The sequence below is a fragment of the Nyctereutes procyonoides genome, unplaced genomic scaffold (genome assembly GCF_905146905.1).
Source record: "Nyctereutes procyonoides isolate TBG_1078 unplaced genomic scaffold, NYPRO_anot_genome, whole genome shotgun sequence".
In the NCBI taxonomy this organism is placed as follows: domain Eukaryota; kingdom Metazoa; phylum Chordata; class Mammalia; order Carnivora; family Canidae; genus Nyctereutes; species Nyctereutes procyonoides.
This window is the reverse complement of record NW_026575155.1, coordinates 7400350-7422928: the sequence shown is the minus strand read 5'-3', so window position 1 is coordinate 7422928 and position 22579 is coordinate 7400350. Positions and strand designations below refer to the sequence as shown.

General features: G+C 36.3%; 1 protein-coding gene across 4 annotated transcripts in view; it reads right to left on the bottom strand.

The window, feature by feature from the left end:
* ITSN1 (intersectin 1) overlaps positions 1-22579 on the bottom strand; it is a 211205-nt gene that overhangs the window by 140714 nt on the left and 47912 nt on the right. For all 4 annotated transcript variants that reach the window (XM_055313423.1, XM_055313420.1, XM_055313422.1 and 1 more), the window contains exon 2: positions 1713-1772. In XM_055313423.1, the coding sequence (XP_055169398.1) occupies positions 1713-1740 (28 nt within the window). In that variant the 5' untranslated portion in view covers positions 1741-1772. The remainder of the gene's footprint in view (positions 1-1712; positions 1773-22579) is intronic.

Sequence of the window (22579 nt, the reverse complement as noted above, 5' to 3'; positions counted from 1 at the left end):
GGAATGACATATTGAAATACTACTGGACTGTGGTGATAATTATACAACTCTGTAAAGTTACGAAAAGCCACTGACTTTTACAGTTAAAACTGGTGAATTTTATGATAGGTAAAGTATACCTCAATAAAGATGCATTTAAAAGTGAGTATCCTGGAAAAAAATAGAGGCAAACCAAAGAGAATGATATTTGGGTTCTCCTTCACTTTCAGCTCAAAGACTGACCAGATTGCCCCCACACACTCTTCACTTTAGTCCTAGGTCTCCTCAATGTCATCAAAATAATTTTAGACTACACAGATGGAAGACTGTCAAAAGTTCAGATACTTTCCAAAAAGTTGGGAATAGGCAATATGTATGTTTCATACAAAATATGAATGTGACCAGCACAAAAGCAAGATGTCTGAACATCACACGTCCCCTCTATGTTGTCTGGTAGGACAGCAACAGGAAGGGTGGGATTTATTCAGTTACTGAAAACATTTACTGGCTGCCTCATATAGGCCAGGCACTGTGTCAGATATCAGAGACATCATAGTGCCTGAAACAGCTATGATCCCTTCACTCAGAGGCCTCATAATCCTGCAACTTGTACTGCCCTGTCAAATTTAAACCTAGAATTATAAACAAAAGCAAAAGCAAAAACACAACAGAACACAAACCTGCCCAGGAATTAACAAGAGGGATAAAAATAAAACAATAATGCTAATGGTTTTGAAAAGTTTACAGAGTTCTGTACTGGAATTTCACGGGGGCTTTAACAGATGTGATCAGAGGGGTGGTGATTTGTGCCACACTCTCCTCATGACTGGATTAGACAGTTGCCAAAAGACAGTCATAATAATGGCACCTTCCCTTAAAAAAAAAATGGCCAGTAAGCAAAACTAATATTTAACACTTTTATCATAATATTAGGAAAAATTACCTGAAAAAAAAAAACTTTTATGCAGATTGATACGTTTCAGGCAGATAAAGTAAAACAAACAAAAATGTCCTGCTTCCAATTCAGGCTTTGGGAAAAAATACAGAATAAGTGACCCGGTCGCTTCCACAAGTACAATGCAAAGAGAAAACAGTGAAAGGCGTAGGAAACATGTGAACTGAGAACAATGTTTGGATCCTGATTTGAACTGACACACCATAACAAAAAAGGTCTGAAGACCTTCAGGGAAACTATAACACTGATGTGATAGTTAAGGATATTTTATGGAATTACTGTGAGTTTTATAGGTGTGATTAATGGTATCGTAGTTATGTCTTTAACAGGAGTTCACGTCTCTCAGAAACACACACTAAAATATTTGTGGATGAAATTATATGATGCCTGGGAGATGCTTCCAAGGAATCCAGATGAAACAATATTAAAAATATGGTCTCAGGCGGGTGCCTGGGTGGCTCATTGGTTAAGGGTCTGCTTTGGGCTCAAATCATAATACCAGGGTCCTAGGGTTGAGCCCTCATGTTGCCTAGGGCTCCCTGCTCAGTAGGAAGTCTGCTTCTGCCCTCTGTTTCTCCCTCTGCCCCTCCCCATGCTTGCTCTCTCTCTCAAATAAAATCTTTAAAAAAAAAAAAAAATGTTCTCAGGGAGCCTGGCTGGCTCAGTCGGTAGAGCATGCAACTCTTGATCTCAGGGTCATTGGGATGGAGCCTATTAAAACAAAAAGAAGAAAGTAAGTCTAGAATACATTAAAAAAGGAAAATCTTTAAAAACTTACCTCCAAAAGGTGTTGGAAACTGAGCCATGGTTCTGTCACTTTTACCTTGCTAATCGACGCCTGTAATTGAAACGCAACATTTAAGTTTCTGAAAACTTCATTCCTATATACTTATAAACACACTAAAACATTGTTTTCAATGATAAGAAACAGAGTAGTGCCAGCGCTGGGGAACAGCACCACAAATGGAAGTTACAAGGAAAGGGGTTCACTCATTAATTTCTGAAGCTCCTTAGCGCCAGGTACACTGACAGGTACTGGGGAATGTTGATGCAAGACTCTGGAAACAAGAAGCTTTCTTTCAGTGGATACTACTGGCTCAGGGCAGCCTGTTGTATCACTAATGTTGTATTTGTTACTCTTTAAATATATGTTTTTCGTAGCCATCTACATATATACCAGCCCATCTACTTGGTGGTTGTAACACCGGCTTCTTTTAATGAGCACTTAGTACATGCTGCACACTGTTGTAGGTGCTTTATAGTTCTTACCCCTTCATCATCACAGGCCTTATGATACAGGTGAGACAGACCAGTATTTCCACCCCTTATTCCAGAGGAGGAAAATGAGAATCAGATTAGATGAAGTGATTCGAGCAATACCACACATTTGGTGACGGAGCATGATCTGAGCAGGGCCAGCAATCCCCACAGCCTGTGTTCCACTCCCGAAAAACACTGGTAATTTTGCAAAAGGTGGTAAATAATGTATAATGTACTAATGTCTGTCCAAAATACCCAATGCAATCCCAACACTCCAAAATCCCCATCAGGCATTATTTGTTCATGAACAGCCAATGTGAAACCAACCCTGTCTTCTTCCTCAACAAAAATACTCCAAAAGTAATGAATATTTTCATGATGCAAATAGTAGATGCAAATAGTTAAAAAAACGAGTATTAAATATTTATAAACATTCAGATTTTTAAAATGACAGTCCCTTGCCATATTCCAATCCGTCCATGGATTTCTTTTTTTTAATACTGCCAAAATCCCAGGGTCCTAGGATTGAGCCCTCAGGTTGCCTAGGGCTCTTTTATACTGCCAAAAGCTTTCTTGTCCTTAACTCTATTTCTAGTACTCTATTTTTTTTTCATAATGGGTACAACATCTTTTACCCTTTTGATGTGTTTTTGTGAGGAGGGTATTTTGTTCTTTAATTTTCTTTTTTTTTTAAGATTTTATTTATTTATTCATGAGAAACAGAGAAGGGCAGAGACATAAGCAGAGAGAGAAGCAGGCTCCCTGCAGGGAGCCCAATGTGGCACTGGATCCCAGGACCCCAGAATCACGACCTGAGCCAAAGGCAGATGGCTCAACCACTGAGCCACCCAGGTGCCCCTGTTCTTTCATTTTCTTGCTTCTTATGTCATTTAATTACTGTTTTGTTTGTTGCCTGATTGCTTTGGGTCTCTCACTTTTGAGGCTTTCCTCATATATCTGGTGATCGACCCCTGGGTGCTCCTTCATACTTAAAAGTAAGGCATTAAAAAATGGGTGTGGGTGCCAGGTCTATTGACTGATGGGCTTCTATACACAATGGTCAAATGTGCCCAGTCACCTTTCACTGGGAGACCTCCAAATGTCAATATGCAGAGGTCTCTTTGTTGAAGTTGCTCAGTTTTGCCAGACAGAAGTGTATGGGAGGGTGCTGGCTTTGGAGGAGCAGAAAAGAAAGGAGAAAATGAAGGGGCCTACACTTCCATGTGTACACGAGCACATACTCCCTTTATTTTCAACCCCAAGCTCACTCTTCTGTCAGGAGCATCTCTGGTTCTAATGCTCTCATCCCATCTTCCCAGGAAAAATGGGACTGAAGAAGTCACCTGTCTGCTGGGAATGCAGGAGAAGACATCCCAAAAGATCTCGATACAGATTTTTAAAGAACTTCCATTTCACCTCCAAAACTGACCTCTGCCTGCAGCAGCCACCAAACAACTCTGAAGCCTGTCAAGACATTCCCAGAAACAGCTGACTTGTACCCCATCTCATCTATATTACCCCTCTGCAGGCATTAGCTTCCACCTTTCTCTAAACTCACTTACCACTCCATTCACTCTCTGGTTCTAGAAAATTCTTAAAACCCTTTGTTCACTATCTTTTAAACTGCTATCTTTCTCCCTGTGAGTTAATATCTGCTAGGCTTCCTTTGTGTTCACTGCAGACTTTATGGAAGAAAACACATGTGGTCAAGCTGCCATATTTAAGAGAGGGGTCTCTGGATCCAGTTCTGAAGCAGGCTACTTCTCACTGCCAATTCTCTTTAGAAACTATGACTGCTATTCTCTTCTTTCACTATTTCTCACTCAATACATTGTGTAGGGAAGCTTGACAATTTTTCAAAAAAAATATATTTTTAAAGATTTTATTTATTTATATGAGAGAGAAAGAGAAAGGATGGAAGGAGGAACAGAGGAAGAGGGACAAGCAGACTCCCCACTGAGTGTGGAGCCTGACAAGGGGCTTGATCCCAGGACCCTGAGATCATGACCTGAGCTAAAATCAAAAGTCAGACACTCAACCAAATGAGGCACCCTGATAATTTTCCAGAAAATTTTAATGTGTTTCATCTTACTTAATCTTCATAATGCTCTTAAAACTAACAGATCATACCTCTTTTTTGTTGAGCTTTACAAAAGCAGTAAGCTCTTATTCCTAAAAGCAGAGTAATGCAAATATTTCATATACATAATATGAGAAAACATTGTCTTGATCTATTTCCATTCTTTACTATTTATTGCAAAATAAAGTTATTGATTTAACTATCTTCTTGGTACCCAGCCACTTTACACATTTTCTTAACCGTGCTAAGTCTCTCAGATGAGTCTCTTGGGTTTTCTAGATCTATATCCTCTGGGAATAAAGAATTTAAGCTTATGTTATATGCCTAAACCAATAAAGCTAAGCTATACAATAGCTGGGACAGCAGGAATTTTTATATTGCCCCTGAATTTCATGGTGATAGTTTTGGTATTTCACAACTAATAAAATAGGTTATGAATAGTTATGTTTGCTGTTGTATTCTGGTAAATAGCTTTTACCATGTTTAGGCAGTTTCCTAGTATTATTTGACTTAAAGTTTTCATTAGAAATGACTGCTAAATTTGTTCAGAGGCTTTTTTAAGTGTTTAATAGATGACCATGTATTTCTTTCTAAAGTAGCATACTAAATTATAGTAATATATTTCTAGTAGAAACGATCCTAGAATTTATGTAAAAACCCAACTTAGATATGCATGTCACTCTTTTACTACATAACAGGATCCAATTTGCTCGTATTTTTCCTTTAGAATTTTTGCTTAAGTGTTTTTTAAATATATATTTATTTATTTATTTATTCATGAGAGACACACACACACACACAGAGAGAGAGAGAGAGAGAGAGAGAGAGAGAGAGGCAGAGACAGGCAGAGGGAGAAGCAGGCTCCATGAAGGGAGCCCGATGTGGGACTCGATCCCAGGACTCCAGGATCACGCCCCGGGCCAAAAGCAGAGCCATCCAGGCATCCCTTAAGTGTTATGTCTTAATTCTATGCAACAGATAATCTAAAGAAAATGGATGTATTTCTATTTCACTGTAAATTTCCAAAATTATCTTTTAAAAAGGCATAATATATTTAATAGACCAAGAAATAACTGGAAATGTAAAGATGTAACAGTAAAAAGATCCCAAGAAAAAATAATCTTAGGGGTGTGTTTGAGTTAGCCTTCAAGGAACAAATAGTCCTTTCACTAAAACCATTCCACTGAGAAAGATCAAATAAATATTCCTCAATTCAGGTTACGAAATTAGCATCATCGATACTAATCCATAATAATAAAAGTATAGACTACTGTCACTGTTCTGTGGATAAAATAATTATATGCCTCACTTTAAATATTTCACAGCTATTGTGAAAGAATCACAGTCAGACAAAGTACAACAAGCCCTAGGTTCCAAAGGATATTATAATCATCATCAGCTCCTTGTGAGGCATTTAAGAGCATTTGCTGTTTACCATTCTTCCTAGAATTCAGGAAATAATTCCCCATCCTCTGTGAACCTTTTCTGCAAAAACATTCACCTATTACCAACATTAGACAAACCCTATCTTCAGGCCCTTTTACTCTCTCTCTGCTTCCCATTCATCTTACATCCATTAGTGACAACGGAATGCACTGCAACCCCAGCTTATGCCCGAAACCTGTCAACTAATGCCCTTCTGTCTCTTTCCCCTCATTTAAAGCCCTGTTCCTTAATTGTCACTGGTCTCAGTTGGATACTGGTAAGAATGGACCTAATAAAAACTAAATCACCTTGAAGTGTGAAGAAGATGTATCTCCTAGACTTATTTACTAACACAAAAGCCCAAATGCCGCCTTAAGGATAAAGTTGGAATAGTCCCACACACATTTCTTTTAACCACAGGTACTTCAAATGCCATTCACAGCTAGGTTCCCCTCAGACCCAAGACAAAGATAGTAACACAGAGATGAAGCAAATGAATCAAATCTTACAATCCCACCTTCTTTTCAGTTCTATGCTATACAGACGAACCATGGTGATAACATCTTGGTTCAAGGGATTTTGTTACTATTTTTATATATATTGGTTGCATGTATTACTGTAATTTGAAAAAATAAAATAATTTATGAAAACAAATACCACATATCTAAGATTTCTAAGTGTCAAAAATCAGAGTTCTAGTTTGGCTATGGTAGTATATATATATATATATATATATGTATATATATATATATATATACCCACTACAATCCCTGTCCCACTTAAAACTAAAAACTGGGCAAAAACTTTAAAAAGCAACTCTCTGAGGACAGTAAGAAGTAAAGAAAAGTAGATTTTAGAAGAGAGGCAAAAGCTCCCCTCATTTTGTTCACTTTTCTCTAGTAGCTATGCCCCAAGGGTGGGTCCAGACATGAAGTTACACAGTGAAGCTGAGGAGCAAACAGTAAAGCTCTGATAGAAACCCAGTCCTTCTGGCCAAAGGAACTAAAAAAAAAAAGAGCCTCTGTGGGCAGGGAGTGTGAGGATCACGTAATTCTATAAATGAACTCCCATGAGACTCAGGCTCACACCTGAGCTGCAGGACAAAACAAAAGCAGCACAGCAAAAGTCTCGAAAACTGATCTGACAATGGAACCTCTGTGTGCCAACAGCAGACAGAACTTGTAGTTTGAAACTAATCAGGATGAAGACCTGCTCAAACAAACACTGGCACTGTGCAGCACACAGAACCTAACATGTAATCCACAGTATCCAGGATGTAATCCAAAATTACTCAACATACAAAGAACCAGGAGAATCTCACAAATTCTCAAAGAAAGTTTGTAATCTCAACAGATCCCAAATCCTAGATAATACAAATATTGAAATAATCACAAAGGCTTTTTTAGAGCAGCTATTATCCCTATGTTCCATGAGGTAAAGGTAAACACAAATAAAATGAATGAAAACACACATGGTCTCCGCAGAGAAGAGAAAGCTAGTTTAAAAAGAATCAAATGGAGCAGCCCGGGTGGCTCAGCCATTTAGCGCCGCCTTCGGCCTAGGGTATGATCCTGCAGACCTGGGATCGAGTCCCATGTCAGGTTCCCTGCATGGAGCCTGCTTTCTCCCTCTGCCTGTATCTGTGCCTCTCTCTGTGTGTTTCTCTTGAATAAATAAAATCTTAAAAAAAAAAATCAAATGGAAATTTGAGAGAAACTTAGACCTTCAAGAATGAAGAGCAACAGAAATGGTAAATATCTAGGTAAATATAAAATTATATTTTTCTTATAAAGCTCCGTAAGATATGCAGACTGTTGAAAGAAAATATTGTAACACTATCTAGTAGGGCTTTCAATGTATATTAATGTAATACCTAGGATAACTTTAATATAAAGGTCTATGGAGTAAGAGTAAGGGCCTTATATGGTTGCAAGCCTTCAGCATTTTATTTGAAGTAACATAATATTACCTCTAAATGAAATCTAAGAAAACTAGATAGATATATTTAATCCCTATAGTACTTAGAAAAATAAAAATAAAAACACAGAAATATATCCAAAAAGTTAATAGATAAATGAAATTGAATATTAAAAATTACTCAAATAATTTTTAAAAGGCAAAGAGTAGAAGAATAAAAAACAGGATAAACAAAACAACCAATAAAATGGCAGATCTAATTATAACATACCAATAATTACATTAAATGTTAATGGTCTAAATACTGAAGAAGATAACAGATGAGGGGAAAAAAGCAATGTAAACTAGAAGTAGAAAGAAGGAAATAATAAAGATAAGAGCAGATTTTTAAAAATTGTTTTTAAAGACTGACAATAGAAAAAATTAATGAAACCAAAATCCGGTTCCTTGAAAAAAAAAAAAGACAAACCCTTACTGAGACTAATTAAAATAGAGAGAGAAGACAAATCAGATCAGAATTACCATCAATCCTACATTAAACATTAAACATTCATGGGATCCCTGGGTGGCGCAGTGGTTTAGCGCCTGCCTTTGGCCCAGGGCGCGATCCTGGAGACCCAGGATCGAATCCCATGTCAGGCTCCCTGTGCATGGAGCCTGCTTCTCCCTCTGCCTGTGTCTCTGCCTCTCTCTCTCATTCTGTGTGACTATCGTAAATAAAAAAAAAAAAAAAAAAAAAAAAACATTAAACATTCAAAGGGTGAGAAACACTAAAAATAACGTTATGACAAATTCGACAATATGAATGAACAAATTCTTGGAAAATAAAACTTACTAAAATTGATTCAAGGAGAAAAAGAATAATATCCAAATATTCCTATGTTTATTAAAGAACTGGTTTTACTAATAGAACCCAACAAAGAAAACTGCATTCTCAGATGGTTTCACCAGTGAATTCTATCGGTCAAGGAAAAAACAATACAAAAACTATGCAAACTTTTTCAAACAACAGAAGAATCAGTGCCCAACTTGAGTTTTGAAGCCATCATAATTCTAATAACCTGACAGATATTACCACAAAAAAATTATAAGACCCTAAGTAGTACAGATGCCTAAATACTTCACAGAAGATATTAAAAACTTAAACTTAGGGATCCCTGGGTGGCGCAGCGGTTTGGCGCCTGCCTTTGGCCCAGGGCGCGATCCTGGAGACCCGGGATCGAATCCCACGTCGGGCTCCCGGTGCATGGAGCCTGCTTCTCCCTCTGCCTGTGTCTCTCCCTCTCTCTCTCTCTCTCTCTGTGACTATCATAAGTAAATAAAAAAATATATATATTAAAAAAAAAAAACAAAAAAAAAACTTAAACTTAATAATACATAAAAAGGACAATAAAATGACCAAGTAGGGTTTATCCCAGAAATGCAAGATTTGCTTACATTGCTGATAATCAGTTAATATAATTTACCATATCAAAAGGATAAAGCAAAAAACCTCAATATGATTATTTCAATAAATGTGGGGAGAAAAGCTTTTGACAAAAACTCAAACCCAATAATGATAAAAATTCTCAGAAAACTAGGTTTAACAGGAACCTTCCTCAGACACAGAACATCTACGAAAACCGACAGCTAACATCATAACTAATGGTTTAAGACTGAATTTCTCCCAATGAGATAAGAAGTAAGGGATATCTGCTTTTACCACTCCTATTCAACATTGTTCTGGAGGTTCTAAGCCTCTGAAATAAGGTATGAAAAACAAAAATAACAGCCAAAAAGATTGCAAAAGAAAATAAAACTCTCCGTACTTACAGAAAATCCCAAGGAATCTACTAAATACTATAATAAGTAAATTTACCAAATTCTGATTTCGTGTGATATAACAAAATTGCAAGATAGAAAGTTAATATACTGGAAACAAATGATTGGAAAGTGAAATTAGACAAACAATACTATTTACAGTAGAGTGCCAAAAAAAATGCACAGTTCTACGTATAAATTTAAAAAAAGACATCTAGGGATGCCTGACTGGCTCAGTCTATAAAGCTTGTGACTCTTGATCATGAGTTCAAGTCCCATGTTGGGCATAGAGCTTACTTAAAAAATAAAACAAACAAAGCAAAAGAAAACCAAGGCATCTATGTTGAACACTACAAAATACTGAGGTGGAGGGACTAAAGACCAATATAAAGAGAGATGTACTAAGTTCATGGATTGGAAAATTCAATATTGTTAAAACTGCAATTTTTTTCCAAATGGGTGTGTATATTCAAAGCAATTCTAATAAAAACTACAGCAGGCTTTTTAGTTATTTTAGTTATTTAGAAACTAAATAAGCTGATATTAAATTTACAATGAAATGAAAAAGACCTAGAATAACCAGAGCAGTTTTTAAAAAGAACAAAATTGGATAATTTACTCTACCTGATTCCAAGATTTACTATGAAGCAACAGTAATCAAGACCTTTGGAACAGGTATAAAGGGAGACACACCAGATTAATGGAACAGAAAACAAGAGTTCAGAAATAGACTTATACATGTTTGATGAATTCATTTTTAGTAAAGAAGCAAAGGCAAATCACTGGAAAGAAAAAAAAAGTCTTTTCAACAAACAGAAATAGATTAATGTGATGCCCACGTGGAAAAAAAGAAAAAGAACACCGATCTTAACTTCATATTATACATATAAAAATTAACTCAAAATGGGTCAAAATTTTAAAATTTAAATTTGAACTAATTTAAAACCATACAGTTTAACATTAAAATTCTAAAAGATGGGAGAACACCTTCATAACCTTAGGCTAGACAATAATTTTTTAGGACACAAATTGCATGATTTATTTACAAAGAGGGAAGGGTGGGCTTCATCAAAATGAAAGTAAACTCTTCAAAAGTACCATTAAAGGGTAGCCTGGGTGGCTTTGTGGTTTAGCGCCACCTTTGGCCCAGGGCATGATCCTGGAGACCCCGGCATGGAACCTACTTCTCCCTCTGCCTGTGTCTCTGCCTCTCTCTCTCTGTGTCTCTCATGAATAAATAAATAAAATTTAAAAACAAAACAAAACAGGTACCACTAAAAAGACAAAAAGGCCAGCCATAAAGCAGAAAAAAAAATTTGCAATACAATCATCAGAAAAAAGAACTATATTCAGAGTATATAAGGAACTCTTACAACTTAAAAATAAGAGTATTTGGCTATAGTTCACCAGAGCTTGCTTAACCTGAATTGCATTTCTTCTGTTCCACAATAAGTACTTTTTTTTTTTTACTTTATTATTATTTTTTTAACGGTATCAGCCAATAGCGAAGCACAGAACTTCACAGTGGTTGTTTCTTTCTTTCTTTTTTTTTTAAAGACTTTATTTTTATTCATGATAGACAGGGGTGGGGGTGGGGGTGTTGCAGAAGCAGGCTCCATGTGGGGAGTCTGACACAGGACTCAATCCCAGGACTCCAGGATCACACCCTGGGCCAAAGGCAGGTGCTAAACCGCTGAGCCACCCAGGGATCCCCCACCCCCTTTTTTTACTTTAAAAAAAAATTGAGTCAAACAACTCAGTGAGAAAATGGTCAAAAGGTATGATCAGACACTTCACAAAATAATTTATAGAAAAGGCCAAATTAACACATGGAAGGATGCTCAACATTATGGACCCTAGGGAAATTGAATTGCAACAGTATGCCACCATATTTACACTAGGGTGCCAAACACGAAAAAGACCGACCATACCAGGTGCTAGCAAGGATCCTCATGTACCACTGACAGGAATATAAGATGGGTACAACCACATGGAAAAATATACTTTTCTTAAAAAGTTTTACAAGAGTGCCTGGATGGCTCAGTTGATTAAATGTTTGACTCTTGATTTCTGCTGGATTCTTGATCTCAGGGTCATGAGTTCAAGCACTGCGCATTAGAGAGCTCTCCATGTGTTGCCCAGCACGAAGCCTACTTAAGAAAGAAAAAAAAATGTTGTACAGTTCATTGGACCTAGCCACTTTAATTCTAGGTATTTAGCTAAAAGAAATGAATTTTTATGTCCACACAAAGATTTCTATACAAGCATTCACAGGAGTATTAATTTTAGAAGCCAAAACTGGAAACCCAAATGTCAATCAATTGATAAATGGATAGGTAGTGACATATCTGTTAACACTACCTAGCAATAAAAAGGAACCAAATGGTGCTACAAGCTGTAACATGCATGAATGTCAAATTACTATGCTAAGCAAAAAGGCCATGGATGTACATATATACTATATAACTACATTTCTGTAAAAATTCTAGCGAATATAAACTATAGTGACAGAAAACTAGTTAGGACTCGGCAGGAGATGTGAGTAAAGGAAGGGACAGGTTACAAAGGTATAATGAGGCACAAAGAAACTTTGGGGAAAGGTGATGGTTTCATAGGTAATTATATATATCAAAACTGATCCAATAGCATACTTTAAACATATGGAGTTTAGTGTAAATTATATCTTGATAAAGTTGAAAAGTCACAAGCCGTACACACAAAAATCCCTATGAATAAAAGTCAAGAGTTTTGCAACCCTAACAGTTCAATACAAATTAGAATATCTATGTTGTTGGAATATCATGTGAGAGAGGTACTTATTCCCAATAACTCCTGAGAAGTATTTTATCATTAAAAACAACAAAAAGGCAACTTTAAGTTCAACTTAAAAACTTAATTGAAGGGGGATGCCTGGGTGGCTCAGCAGTTGAGTGTCTACCTTTGGCTCAGGGAATGAGCCTGCTTCTTCCTCTGCCTAGGCTCTGTCTCTTTGGGTCTCTCATGAATAAATAAATAAAATCTTTTAAAAAACCTGAAGAGACAGAACAAATGACAAACAATAAGAGTTTTGGGCAAGAATATTTAATATAATTAAGTGATAGATATTTGGTTATTATTATGAATCCTTAATAATATTATTATTTAGTAAGGATGACAAAGAGAAGATTTATTTTTAAAAAGTTTTTTTTTTTTTTTTTTTTTACAGAGCTGGGGTGGGATGGGGATAGTCTACATTGATTGAAACCAAAATGCTTTACCAGAAAATAGAAAGTACTCATCTTAATCTTAACATGTCCAGTGTATTTTGTAATGAATGCTTTTGCTAAATACACAAAGGCCAGTGGGTTTTCCAAATACCTTCATGACCAAATAATAAATGCACATAACAGCTATATTTTGATTTTCAATTTCACTGAAGTGGTGAAAAAAGTCTAGAAAGTGTAGGATAAAAGCCAGGTATTCTTACAAATGTCATCAATTAAAAACTGGTCCATCTTTAAAAAAAATTAAAAAATAAAAAGATAATAAAACTGGTCAATCTCTGTAAACACCGATCAAATTCTGCATCTATCCTAATGTAGACTAAGTAAAAAAAAAAAAGAACATCAAAGTATTTTTAAGTATATAAACAAAATTAGAATACCATGTAAGAGTAGACATGAATGAAGCCTCACAGAATCAGCATTTGGTTTGTGTGAGGAAAATATATATACCCCCAGAGGCAAATCATAAAAGCTTTTCGGGAAAAAAAAATGCATTCACTGCCATAACTATAAAAATAAATTAAAATATATCGTTAAAACACAAATTTAGAATGATAGGAGAGATATAAACTTCAGTCCTTCCATCTCTAAAGTAATAACATTTGGGCTAGATATTTTAGTAAGGCATTTTCATTCAAATTTCCTGAGTATAAATCCTTTCTAGATGTAGTCAAATTTTCAAATGTTAAGATAACTGAAAAATAGTTTTTTGACTGTTGAGTCTGAGCATTAGCATATTTAACATTTTCATATTCTTCTCATTTATGATCAGATAATCATTTCTATTTAGATATTATTTGAAGATAAGCCTTTATACCTTTCAAAGATCTTCTCTCTTTAAAGTCTTACTCATTTACTCAGAAAAAGGTTTTATTCCCACAGACAACATAAAGCTATACTAATCTAATACATAAACAACAGGCTTTGTCAGTAATTTTTATCTCCTCATTGAAACATTTCAAGGTCATCCTAAAAGAGTTGATTTCTAAATCCTCATCTCATTCAAACAAGATCATGAAGCTCTACTCCCAGAATCAAAGCTAATGGTCCACACATTATGCCACGATTATGGAGTCTGCTTACGTGAGGAATAATTAGCATGATCCTTGCTATTAAGATGTTTACAGGAGCACCTGAGTGGCTAAGTCAGTTAAGCGTCTGACTCTTGATTCTGCTCAGGTGTTGGGATAGATACCCACATCAGGCTCTGGGCACAGCATGATGTTCGCTTTGGATTATTTCTCCCTCCCTCTCCCCTCATACCCCTCCTTGCTCGCTCACTCTCTCTCTAAAATAAATAAATAAAATCTAGGGGTGCCTGGGTGGTTCAGTTGTTTAAGCATCTGCCTTTGGCTCAGGTCATGATCCTGGAGTCCCGAAATCAAGCCCCACATAAGGCTCCCTGCTCAGCTAGGAGTATGCTTCTACCTCTCCCTCTGCCCACCCTGCTTCTCTCACTCATTCACTCTCCCACTTTCAAATAAATAAATGATTAAAATCTTTAAAAATAAATAAAATATTTATAAATAAACAAAATCTTTTTTAAAAGTAGTTTACAATTGGGGTACCTGGGTGATCAATTGGTTGAACTATTGATTTCACCTCAGGTCATGATCTCAGAGACTTGGGATTAAGCCCAGGGTCAGGCTCTGTGCTCAGTGGGGAGTCTGCTTGAGGACTTTCTCTCTCCCTCTTCCCTCCTCCATCACACACATGTCCACTCTAATAAACAAATAAATCTTTTTAAAAAAAGGTCTACAATTAACTTATACAGCCCAATAGCAAAAACACAAACAACTCAATTAAAAAATTAAGCAGTCTAGATTCAATGCAACCTCCATTAAAATATCAACAGCATTTTTCACAAAACTAGAACAAGCAATACTAAAATTGGTATGGAACCACAGAGACCTTGAATAGCCAAAACAATCATAGGAAAGAACAACAAAACTGGAGGTATCACAATCCCCAGTTTCTTTTTTTTTCCCAAAGATTTCATTTATTTATTCATGAGAGAGAGAGAGAGGCAGAGACACAGACAGAGGGAGAAGCAGGCTCCATGCAGGGAGCCCGACATGGGACTCGACTCCGGGTCTCCAGGATCGCGCCCTGGGCCAAAGGCGGCACAAAACCACTGAGCCACCCGAGTTTGCCTCCCCAATTTCAAGATATACCACATACTACAAAGCTGTAGTAAACAAAAAAGTGTGGCACTGACAAAAAAACAGACACAAAGATCATTAGAACAGAGAGCTCAGAAATAACCTCATGCTTTATATGGTTAATCTATGACAAAGGAAGAAAGAATGGGCAAAAGACAAATTCTTTAATAAATGGTGCTGGGAAAACCAGACAGTGATATGCAAAAGAATAAAACTGGACCACTTTCTCACTCCATACCCAAAAATATACTCAAAATGCTTTAGAGACCTACATGTGACATCTGAAACCACAGCACTCCTAGAAAAAAACATAGGCAGTAATCTCTTTGATGTCAGCCTTAGCAACAGTTTTCTAGATATGTCTCCTCAGGCAAGGGAAAGAAAAGCAAAAATAAACTGTTGGGACCACAACCAAAATAAAAAGCTTTTTGCATAGCAAAGGAAACCAACAAAACAAAAAGCCAATCTACTGAATAAGAGATGATTTTACAAATGACATACCTAGTAAGGAGTTAATATCCAAAAAATATTCTTAAAAACTTATACAATTCAACACCAAAAAAAATCTGATTAAAAAATGGGCAGAGGGCCTGAATACACATTTTCCCAAAGACATAAAGATGGCCAACAGACATGAAAAGATGTTCAACATTACTAACCATCAGAGAAATGCAAATAAAAAAAAAGAGATATAACTTTATACTGGTCAGAATGACTGGAATCTAAAAGACAAATAACAAGTGTTGGTAAAGATGTGGATAAAAAGGAACCCTCCTGTACTGTTGGTAGGAATATAAATTGGTGCAGCCACTACAGAAAACAGTAAGGAGGTGCCACAAAAAATTTAAAAATACAAATACCACATGATCCAGTAATTCTACTATAGGGTATTGACCTAGAGAAACTGAAAACAGTATTTTCAAAAGCTACATGTACCTGTATATTCACTGCAGGATTATTTACAATAACCAAGATAACCAAGATATGGAATCAACCCAAGTGTCCATCTACAGATAAATGGATAAAGAAGCTGTGGGGTGTGCGTACACACAAACACATACACTGGAATATTATTCCGCCGCAAAAAGAAATGAGATCTTGTCATCTGTGATAACATGGATGGCCTCTGAGGACATGATGATAAGTGAACTAAGTCAAAGAAGGACAAATACCATATGATTTATAGACAATAAACTCGTGGTTGCCGGGGGGGGGGGCAAGATGGGTGAAATAGATAATGGGGATTAAGGGACACAAACTTTCAGTTATAAAATAAAAACATCACAAGGACGAAAATTATAAATAGAAAATACAGTCAACAATACTGTAATAACATGATGATAGATCATGACAACGCTTATCATGGAAAGCAATGAGTAATGTATAGAGTTGCTGAATTAATATATTGTACATCTGAAACTAATATGATCTTGTATGTCAAAACAACAAAAAATGGGCAAAAGACCTGAACAGGCATTTTTCCACAGAAGTTATACACATGGCAAACAGATGCTGAAAAGATGCTCAATCTGACAAACCATCAGGTAAATGTAAATCAAAACCACAATGCGATGGGATAGCTATTACCAAAAAGAGAAGAGGGAACAAATGCTAGCAAGGATATGGAAAAAAGGGAACCTTTGTGTACTATCGGGAGGAATGTGAGTTGTATGTCCACTAAGGGAAACATAATGGAGGCTCTTCAAAAAAATTGAAATTAGAACTACTATTATAATCCAGCAGTCCCACTCCTGAGTATATATCCAAAGGAATGAAATCACTATCTAAAGAGATGTATGGAGCACTTAGGTGGCTCAGTGGTTGAGCATCTGTCTGCCTTTGGCTCGGATCATGATCCTGGAGTCCTGGGATCTAGTCCTGCATTAGGCTACCCACAGGGAGTCTGCTTCTCCCTCTGCCTATGTCTCTACCTCTCTCCCTCTGTGTCTCTCATGAATAAATGAATAAAATCTAAATAAAATGTGGTGTTATATGTATAATATATATACAGACACACACAATGCAAAATTATTCAGTCATTTTTAAAAGGGAGGAAATCCTGCTATTTGAAACATGGGTGAACCCAGAGGACATTTTGCTAAGTGAAATAAGCCAGACACACAAAGACAGATACCATACGATCTTACTTATATGTGGAATCTAAAAAAGCCAACCTCATAGAACCAGAAAGTAAAATGGTACTTACGAGGAAGGAACCAGAAGATGCTTGTCAAAGGATACAAACTTTCAGTTATCAAATGAGTTAAGTTCTGGGAATCTAATGTATAATATGGTGACTATGGTGAATAATACTGAATTCTACACTTGGAATTTGCTAAAGAATAGATATTAAGTGTTCTCACTACACACACACACACTCACACAGAGTAAACTATGTAAATGTGGATATGTTTAATTAGCTCAACTGTGGTAATCACTTCACAATGTACATGCATATTAAATCATCACATTGTATACCCAAAATATATACTATCTCAGTAAAGCTGAGGGAAACAACGCAGTTTACAATTAAATACGGGATGGAAAATATACATCAAAAAATCTCTGAGTGTGTCTGTATGTATACAGAGAGAGATGTAAGCAACACCTAATAACTAAAACTTTGTTAAATGCTCACTAATACATCTGATCTGATTTAACCAACTTAATCTTATGAAGCTCTATGGCTTAAATAACTTTGCTATCCCATCTCACAGATATAGAAACTAAAACAACAGTTTATACAATTATTAAATAGTAGAAAAGGGAGTCAGTTTGGTTTTAGGGCACATGATCATTCTTTCAGGATTATGAACTTATTGGAACAACCATGAAGTAAAGTTAGCCTGGTAAACCAAGCAGGGTGGAGCTGGGAGGTGGGGAGTAAGGGGATACTGTTCCAAGCAATAAAAGCACTAGAAAACAAAAAGGAGGCAGAAAGGGAAACCAAGTGTTCAGTTTTGTGTTTTTGTTTTGTTTTTTTAAGTGTTGTAGCAGACCATAGAGGAAATTGGATGGGAAAAATACATTTGATAAGAGTTTTCCATAAAAGTCCAAAGAGCTTTTATTTCTCATATTAAAAAGCAAAGCTGGGGCACCTGAGTGGCTCAGTCAGTGAAGCATCCACTTTTGGCTAAGATAATGAATGATCCCAGGGTCTTGGGATTGAGTTCCATGTTGGGTTCCTTGCTCAGCCAGCAGGGAGCCTGCTTCTTCTTCTCCCTCTGCCTGCTGCTCCCCCTGCTTGTGTTCTCTGTCTCTCTCAAATACATAAATAAAATCTTTTTTTTTAAAGCAAAGCTTCCTGAAATGTAAATACTTCTCACACAGAAGACCAAAGTTAGATAGATAAGACAGATGATCTAACAGAAAGCCCAGAGCAACAAAAGAAAGAAAGAAAGAAAGAAAGAAAGAAAGAAAGAACCAAAAGTGATCAAAGGCAGAAGTTCTATCCATATGATAGGATTTCAGTGGAGTCATTAAACAAACAGGAAAGCAGGCACCTACTTAGGGTAAAGCAGAGAAGGTCATGCTTCTCTCTAAGGTGCCTGTCCCCACTGCCTGGGAAGCAGGCAGGCAGGACTGCTGGCCTAGCACAAGGCTCACCTGCAGTGCTAAGGCAGTGCTTAAAGCATCTGGGGTTCTTACAGGCAGAGAGGATGGCCACTATGTAGACAAATATCGCCTGTACTGTCCTACATTTTTAACAGCCTCTCATTTATGTTTCCTTCTACTCTTTTCCCTATAAATATACAATTGTTCCCTCCTTTCTCCCCTTTACATTATAATACATGCTTTCCCCAAGTTATCTTAAAAGCCTTTGATAAACATGCTCCTGGAATTAGTCATTTTGAGAGTGAAGCAAACACTCCTATATTTACATATAAAAAATAGAAAAACACGTAGACTAAATACTCAGCAATCAAGTAATAGGCAGAAAAGTAGTTTCTAAAAGTTCAGATGAGGGATACCTGGGTGGCTTAGCGGTTGAGCGTCTGCCTTGGGCCCAGGGCATGATCCTGGGAGTCCCGGGATTGAGTCCCACATCGGGCTCCCTGCATGGAGCCTGCCTATGTCTCTGCCTCTCTCTCTGTGTCTCTCATGAATAAATAAATAAATAATTAAAAATAAGTAAATAAATAAAATAAAAGTTCAGGTGAATGTTAGGATTTTTAAGCCAATGCCTAGAATATGAGCAGAGTCTTTAACCTTTCTTCAATTTTAGAAAGAAGAGCTAATTACTGAAAGGTAAGGGAATAAATACTGATCCTTAATTTCAGTATTTATAAGAAAATCTCAAATGTTGATATATTTAAAGTAGAAGACCTCTATAAATGTGGATTTATAAAACTGGAAGACCATTCTTAAAAGAGTATTTATTAAATGTCATTTCACATGAAAAAGAAAATTATATTGCAAGACATTTGTTATTTGATTTCTAATGTTTTATTATCATAAATAAGGGGAGATTATTCAGAAACTATGAAATGATTTCAAAACACAAAATAAAAAACCATGTACTAGCAAATACTAAATTAACAGTTTAAAAAAGCCTAAATTTATATGACAAATAATTTTTGAGAAATAAAATTTCTAAACTCTATTGACATAATTTAAAATGTTACACTTTATATATATATAATCTAACTATCTGAAACATCTTTAAAATTAGGTATGTTATACAATTCTTTCTGATTTCCTAAAGGTTTGAAAATACTTTAAGGTTTTTGGGTTTTTTTTTTTTTTTTGAAAATGTTCTAAAGGTTTTTTGTTTGTTCGTTTAAGATTTTATTTATTTATTCATGAGAGACACAGATAGAGGGAGAAGCAGGCTCCATGCAGGGAGCCCGATGTAGGATTCGATCCCAGGACCCCAGGATCATGCCCTGGGCCGAAGGCAGATGCGCAACTGCTGAGCCACCCAGGGATCCCTAAAGTTTTTTTTTTAAATCAAAGGGGAGAAGGACAAAATAAAAACAAGTATGTAACATGAAATGATGTAATTAAAATACACTCATTCACAGAAACAGAAATCTTCACAATTATGTAATTCAAATAATCAGCATATTTCTAATATAACAAAAATAGGCCTAATTTAGGATTTAATGGCCTAAGGAACAAAAGGAGATTATAAACATACATTACCAGTTTTTACTCAATTACTGACCATTGCCTCACAAAAATCTTGTAATCCTCTTATATAAATAAAGAAAAGTGAGGGGTGAGGGAGGGGTCGGGAGGGGGGCAGAATTGAGGCAGAGGCCCTGGTGGTGCCACAAACACTCCACTGACCTAGGTCACTGGATTCACAAGCAAAAACACACCTGGTCTCAGTATTTTAAAATGTAAATCTTGGCAGAGAAGGTATTTTATAAGATGGAACATTTTTAAAGTCAATCAGGCTCACTCCTCCTATTCTCCTTAAATTTACAATACTCCAGCTGTCCTAGATTGTGGACAGCTACATTTGTGCTGCCAGAGAAAGGCAAGCTGGCTAGAAGGTATCAGAGGCCAGAGAGGTTAAGGAAACAAGAGAGCTCATATTTAAAATTTTTGGCTTGCACTTTAACAGGTCTTTTGTCTACACTCAGTTCAAGGGGTCCTTTCCCAATAGTCAGACTAATTTACTTGAAATAGATTTTCATGGTAATGAAGGTAATGAACTTTAAATTCATTTCTTATAAAGAAAAAAATTTTTTAATCTTGTTTGAAAGTTGCTCAAAAGGGGGCATCTGGCTGGCTTAGTCAGTGGAGCATCCTACTTTTTTTTTTTTTAAGATTTTATTTATTTATTCATGAGAATACACAGAGAGGAGAGAGAGGCAGAGACACAGGCAGAGGGACTCAATCTTGGGTCTCCAGGATCATACCCAGGGCCAAAGGCAGCACTAAACCGCTGAGCCACCCGGGCTGCCCAACATCCTACTCTTGATCTCTGGGTCATGAGTTCTCTCCACCACGGTGGGTGTAGAGATTACATACATAAATACATACATACATAGACATAAAACTTTTAAAAAAGTAAGTTGCTCAAAAACTTGAGTTTTAGGTTAAAGGGCTACTGGATGGAAACGTACAGGATAAAAATTTTAAATTTCTATAAATTTAGTATCAAAGAAATATTGAAAAGGAAGAAATGTCAAAATGTAAGAGAAGAATAAAAAAATATGTATATTTTAAACATCCTTAAAGGATATAAAAATATCCTCAGAACCATAAAAAGCACATATAAAATTTACACTCTACTTATACCATGATGCTAATATTTGAGAGTTGTGAACAATCTGGTTTTAGGTATTTTTCTCTGCACATTTACCACAAATCTATAATAATAAAAATTAAAAGGAATCACTAAAAACCATTGTCCCCACATCCTTTCCTTTTGGAGGCTTTTATATCTCCAAAAATTCAAAATTTAGAAAACCTTAAAGAAAAACCAAAGGAAATCTTTCTCTTATTAAAAAAAAAAAAAAAAAAGTCTACAATGAAAGAAAACTAGAAGAGCCTCCATCTCTATAGTGAGTCTTACAACAAATCCCAGTCCTGTGAAAACTATTTGAGCAGGAGATGAACACAAAGCAGAAGCCGCCCTGTAAGATTAAACATAAAGGCAGGATGGCAGGATGTACACAAAGCCCTTTTGAAACACAGAGAAAAGGTACTGAAAGCCAAACAATAAAGAGACAAAGGAACTGACAAATCCCAAACATATAGCCAACCTGATCAACGCCAAATTGTCATGTCTCAAGTCATGGGGCTCAAATGTGGCTTCTACATGTGCTGCTGTTTCAAGTAGAACAAGATGACCCATAAGGGACGCACATACAACTTATTCACGAGTTGAGATTTTTAAAACTGCATGAAGGGTAAAGAACTGGATAAAAAGGAGAAACTTGTTACTGCGTTCCAAAAGACATTGTCAACATTCTGTCTGAAAAGCTGTAGTGAATTTTCGAGTTGGTCTCTAAAAAAGAAACAGGCACTCCTCCTAGATTTTTGTTGTTGGGGGAGGGGGTGGTGGCAGGGGACAGAGGTGAGAAGGGGACAGGTCAGGAGTGACCAGTGGTGAGGAATCACTGTCAGGCCCAGCTGTCAGCACATTACTTGGCAACACTCACTGGCATTTCAGACTATTTGTCCATTTATTCCTGCTCACTTTCCATAAAGAGAGATGCCCCAGTGACTAGCCTACAGAGCTTCAATAAACAGATTTTAATCTCAATTCTTCTAAGTTATCCTTCCTTTAATATTGGCAATGGGAGAGAATTCATCCGGGAGTAATAAAATCAAGACACAGCTACAAAGTTAAAAAACGAAGGGCAGCAAACAAAAAGACTAGAGAAAGGAAGTTAAGAGAGAAATGGAAATTAACTCCTCTTTGAAGTCTATTTCCACCTTTAGACCACCAACTAACTGCAAAGTAAGTCATTAACCATAGTTCGTCTTTTTAAAGAAATCAGAATCTAGAGCACTACAGCTGCAGCTAGAATAACCATTCATAAGGCTTCAATACAATAAGTGAGGACTTCATTTATTCCAGAAGGTTCTACTTTTAAGAGGATCATTAAAGGAAAAAAAAAATTTCAAGGTACGGAAAGCTGAAAAAGTAATTCCTGGAAAAAGCACACAACATAAAATTAATGACAATACTTTTAACAATCACTGTGTGGGAGAAGAGCGTTTCAGATCAAACTTTTATTTTAAATATAAGACATGAAAAAAATAAATAAATATAAGA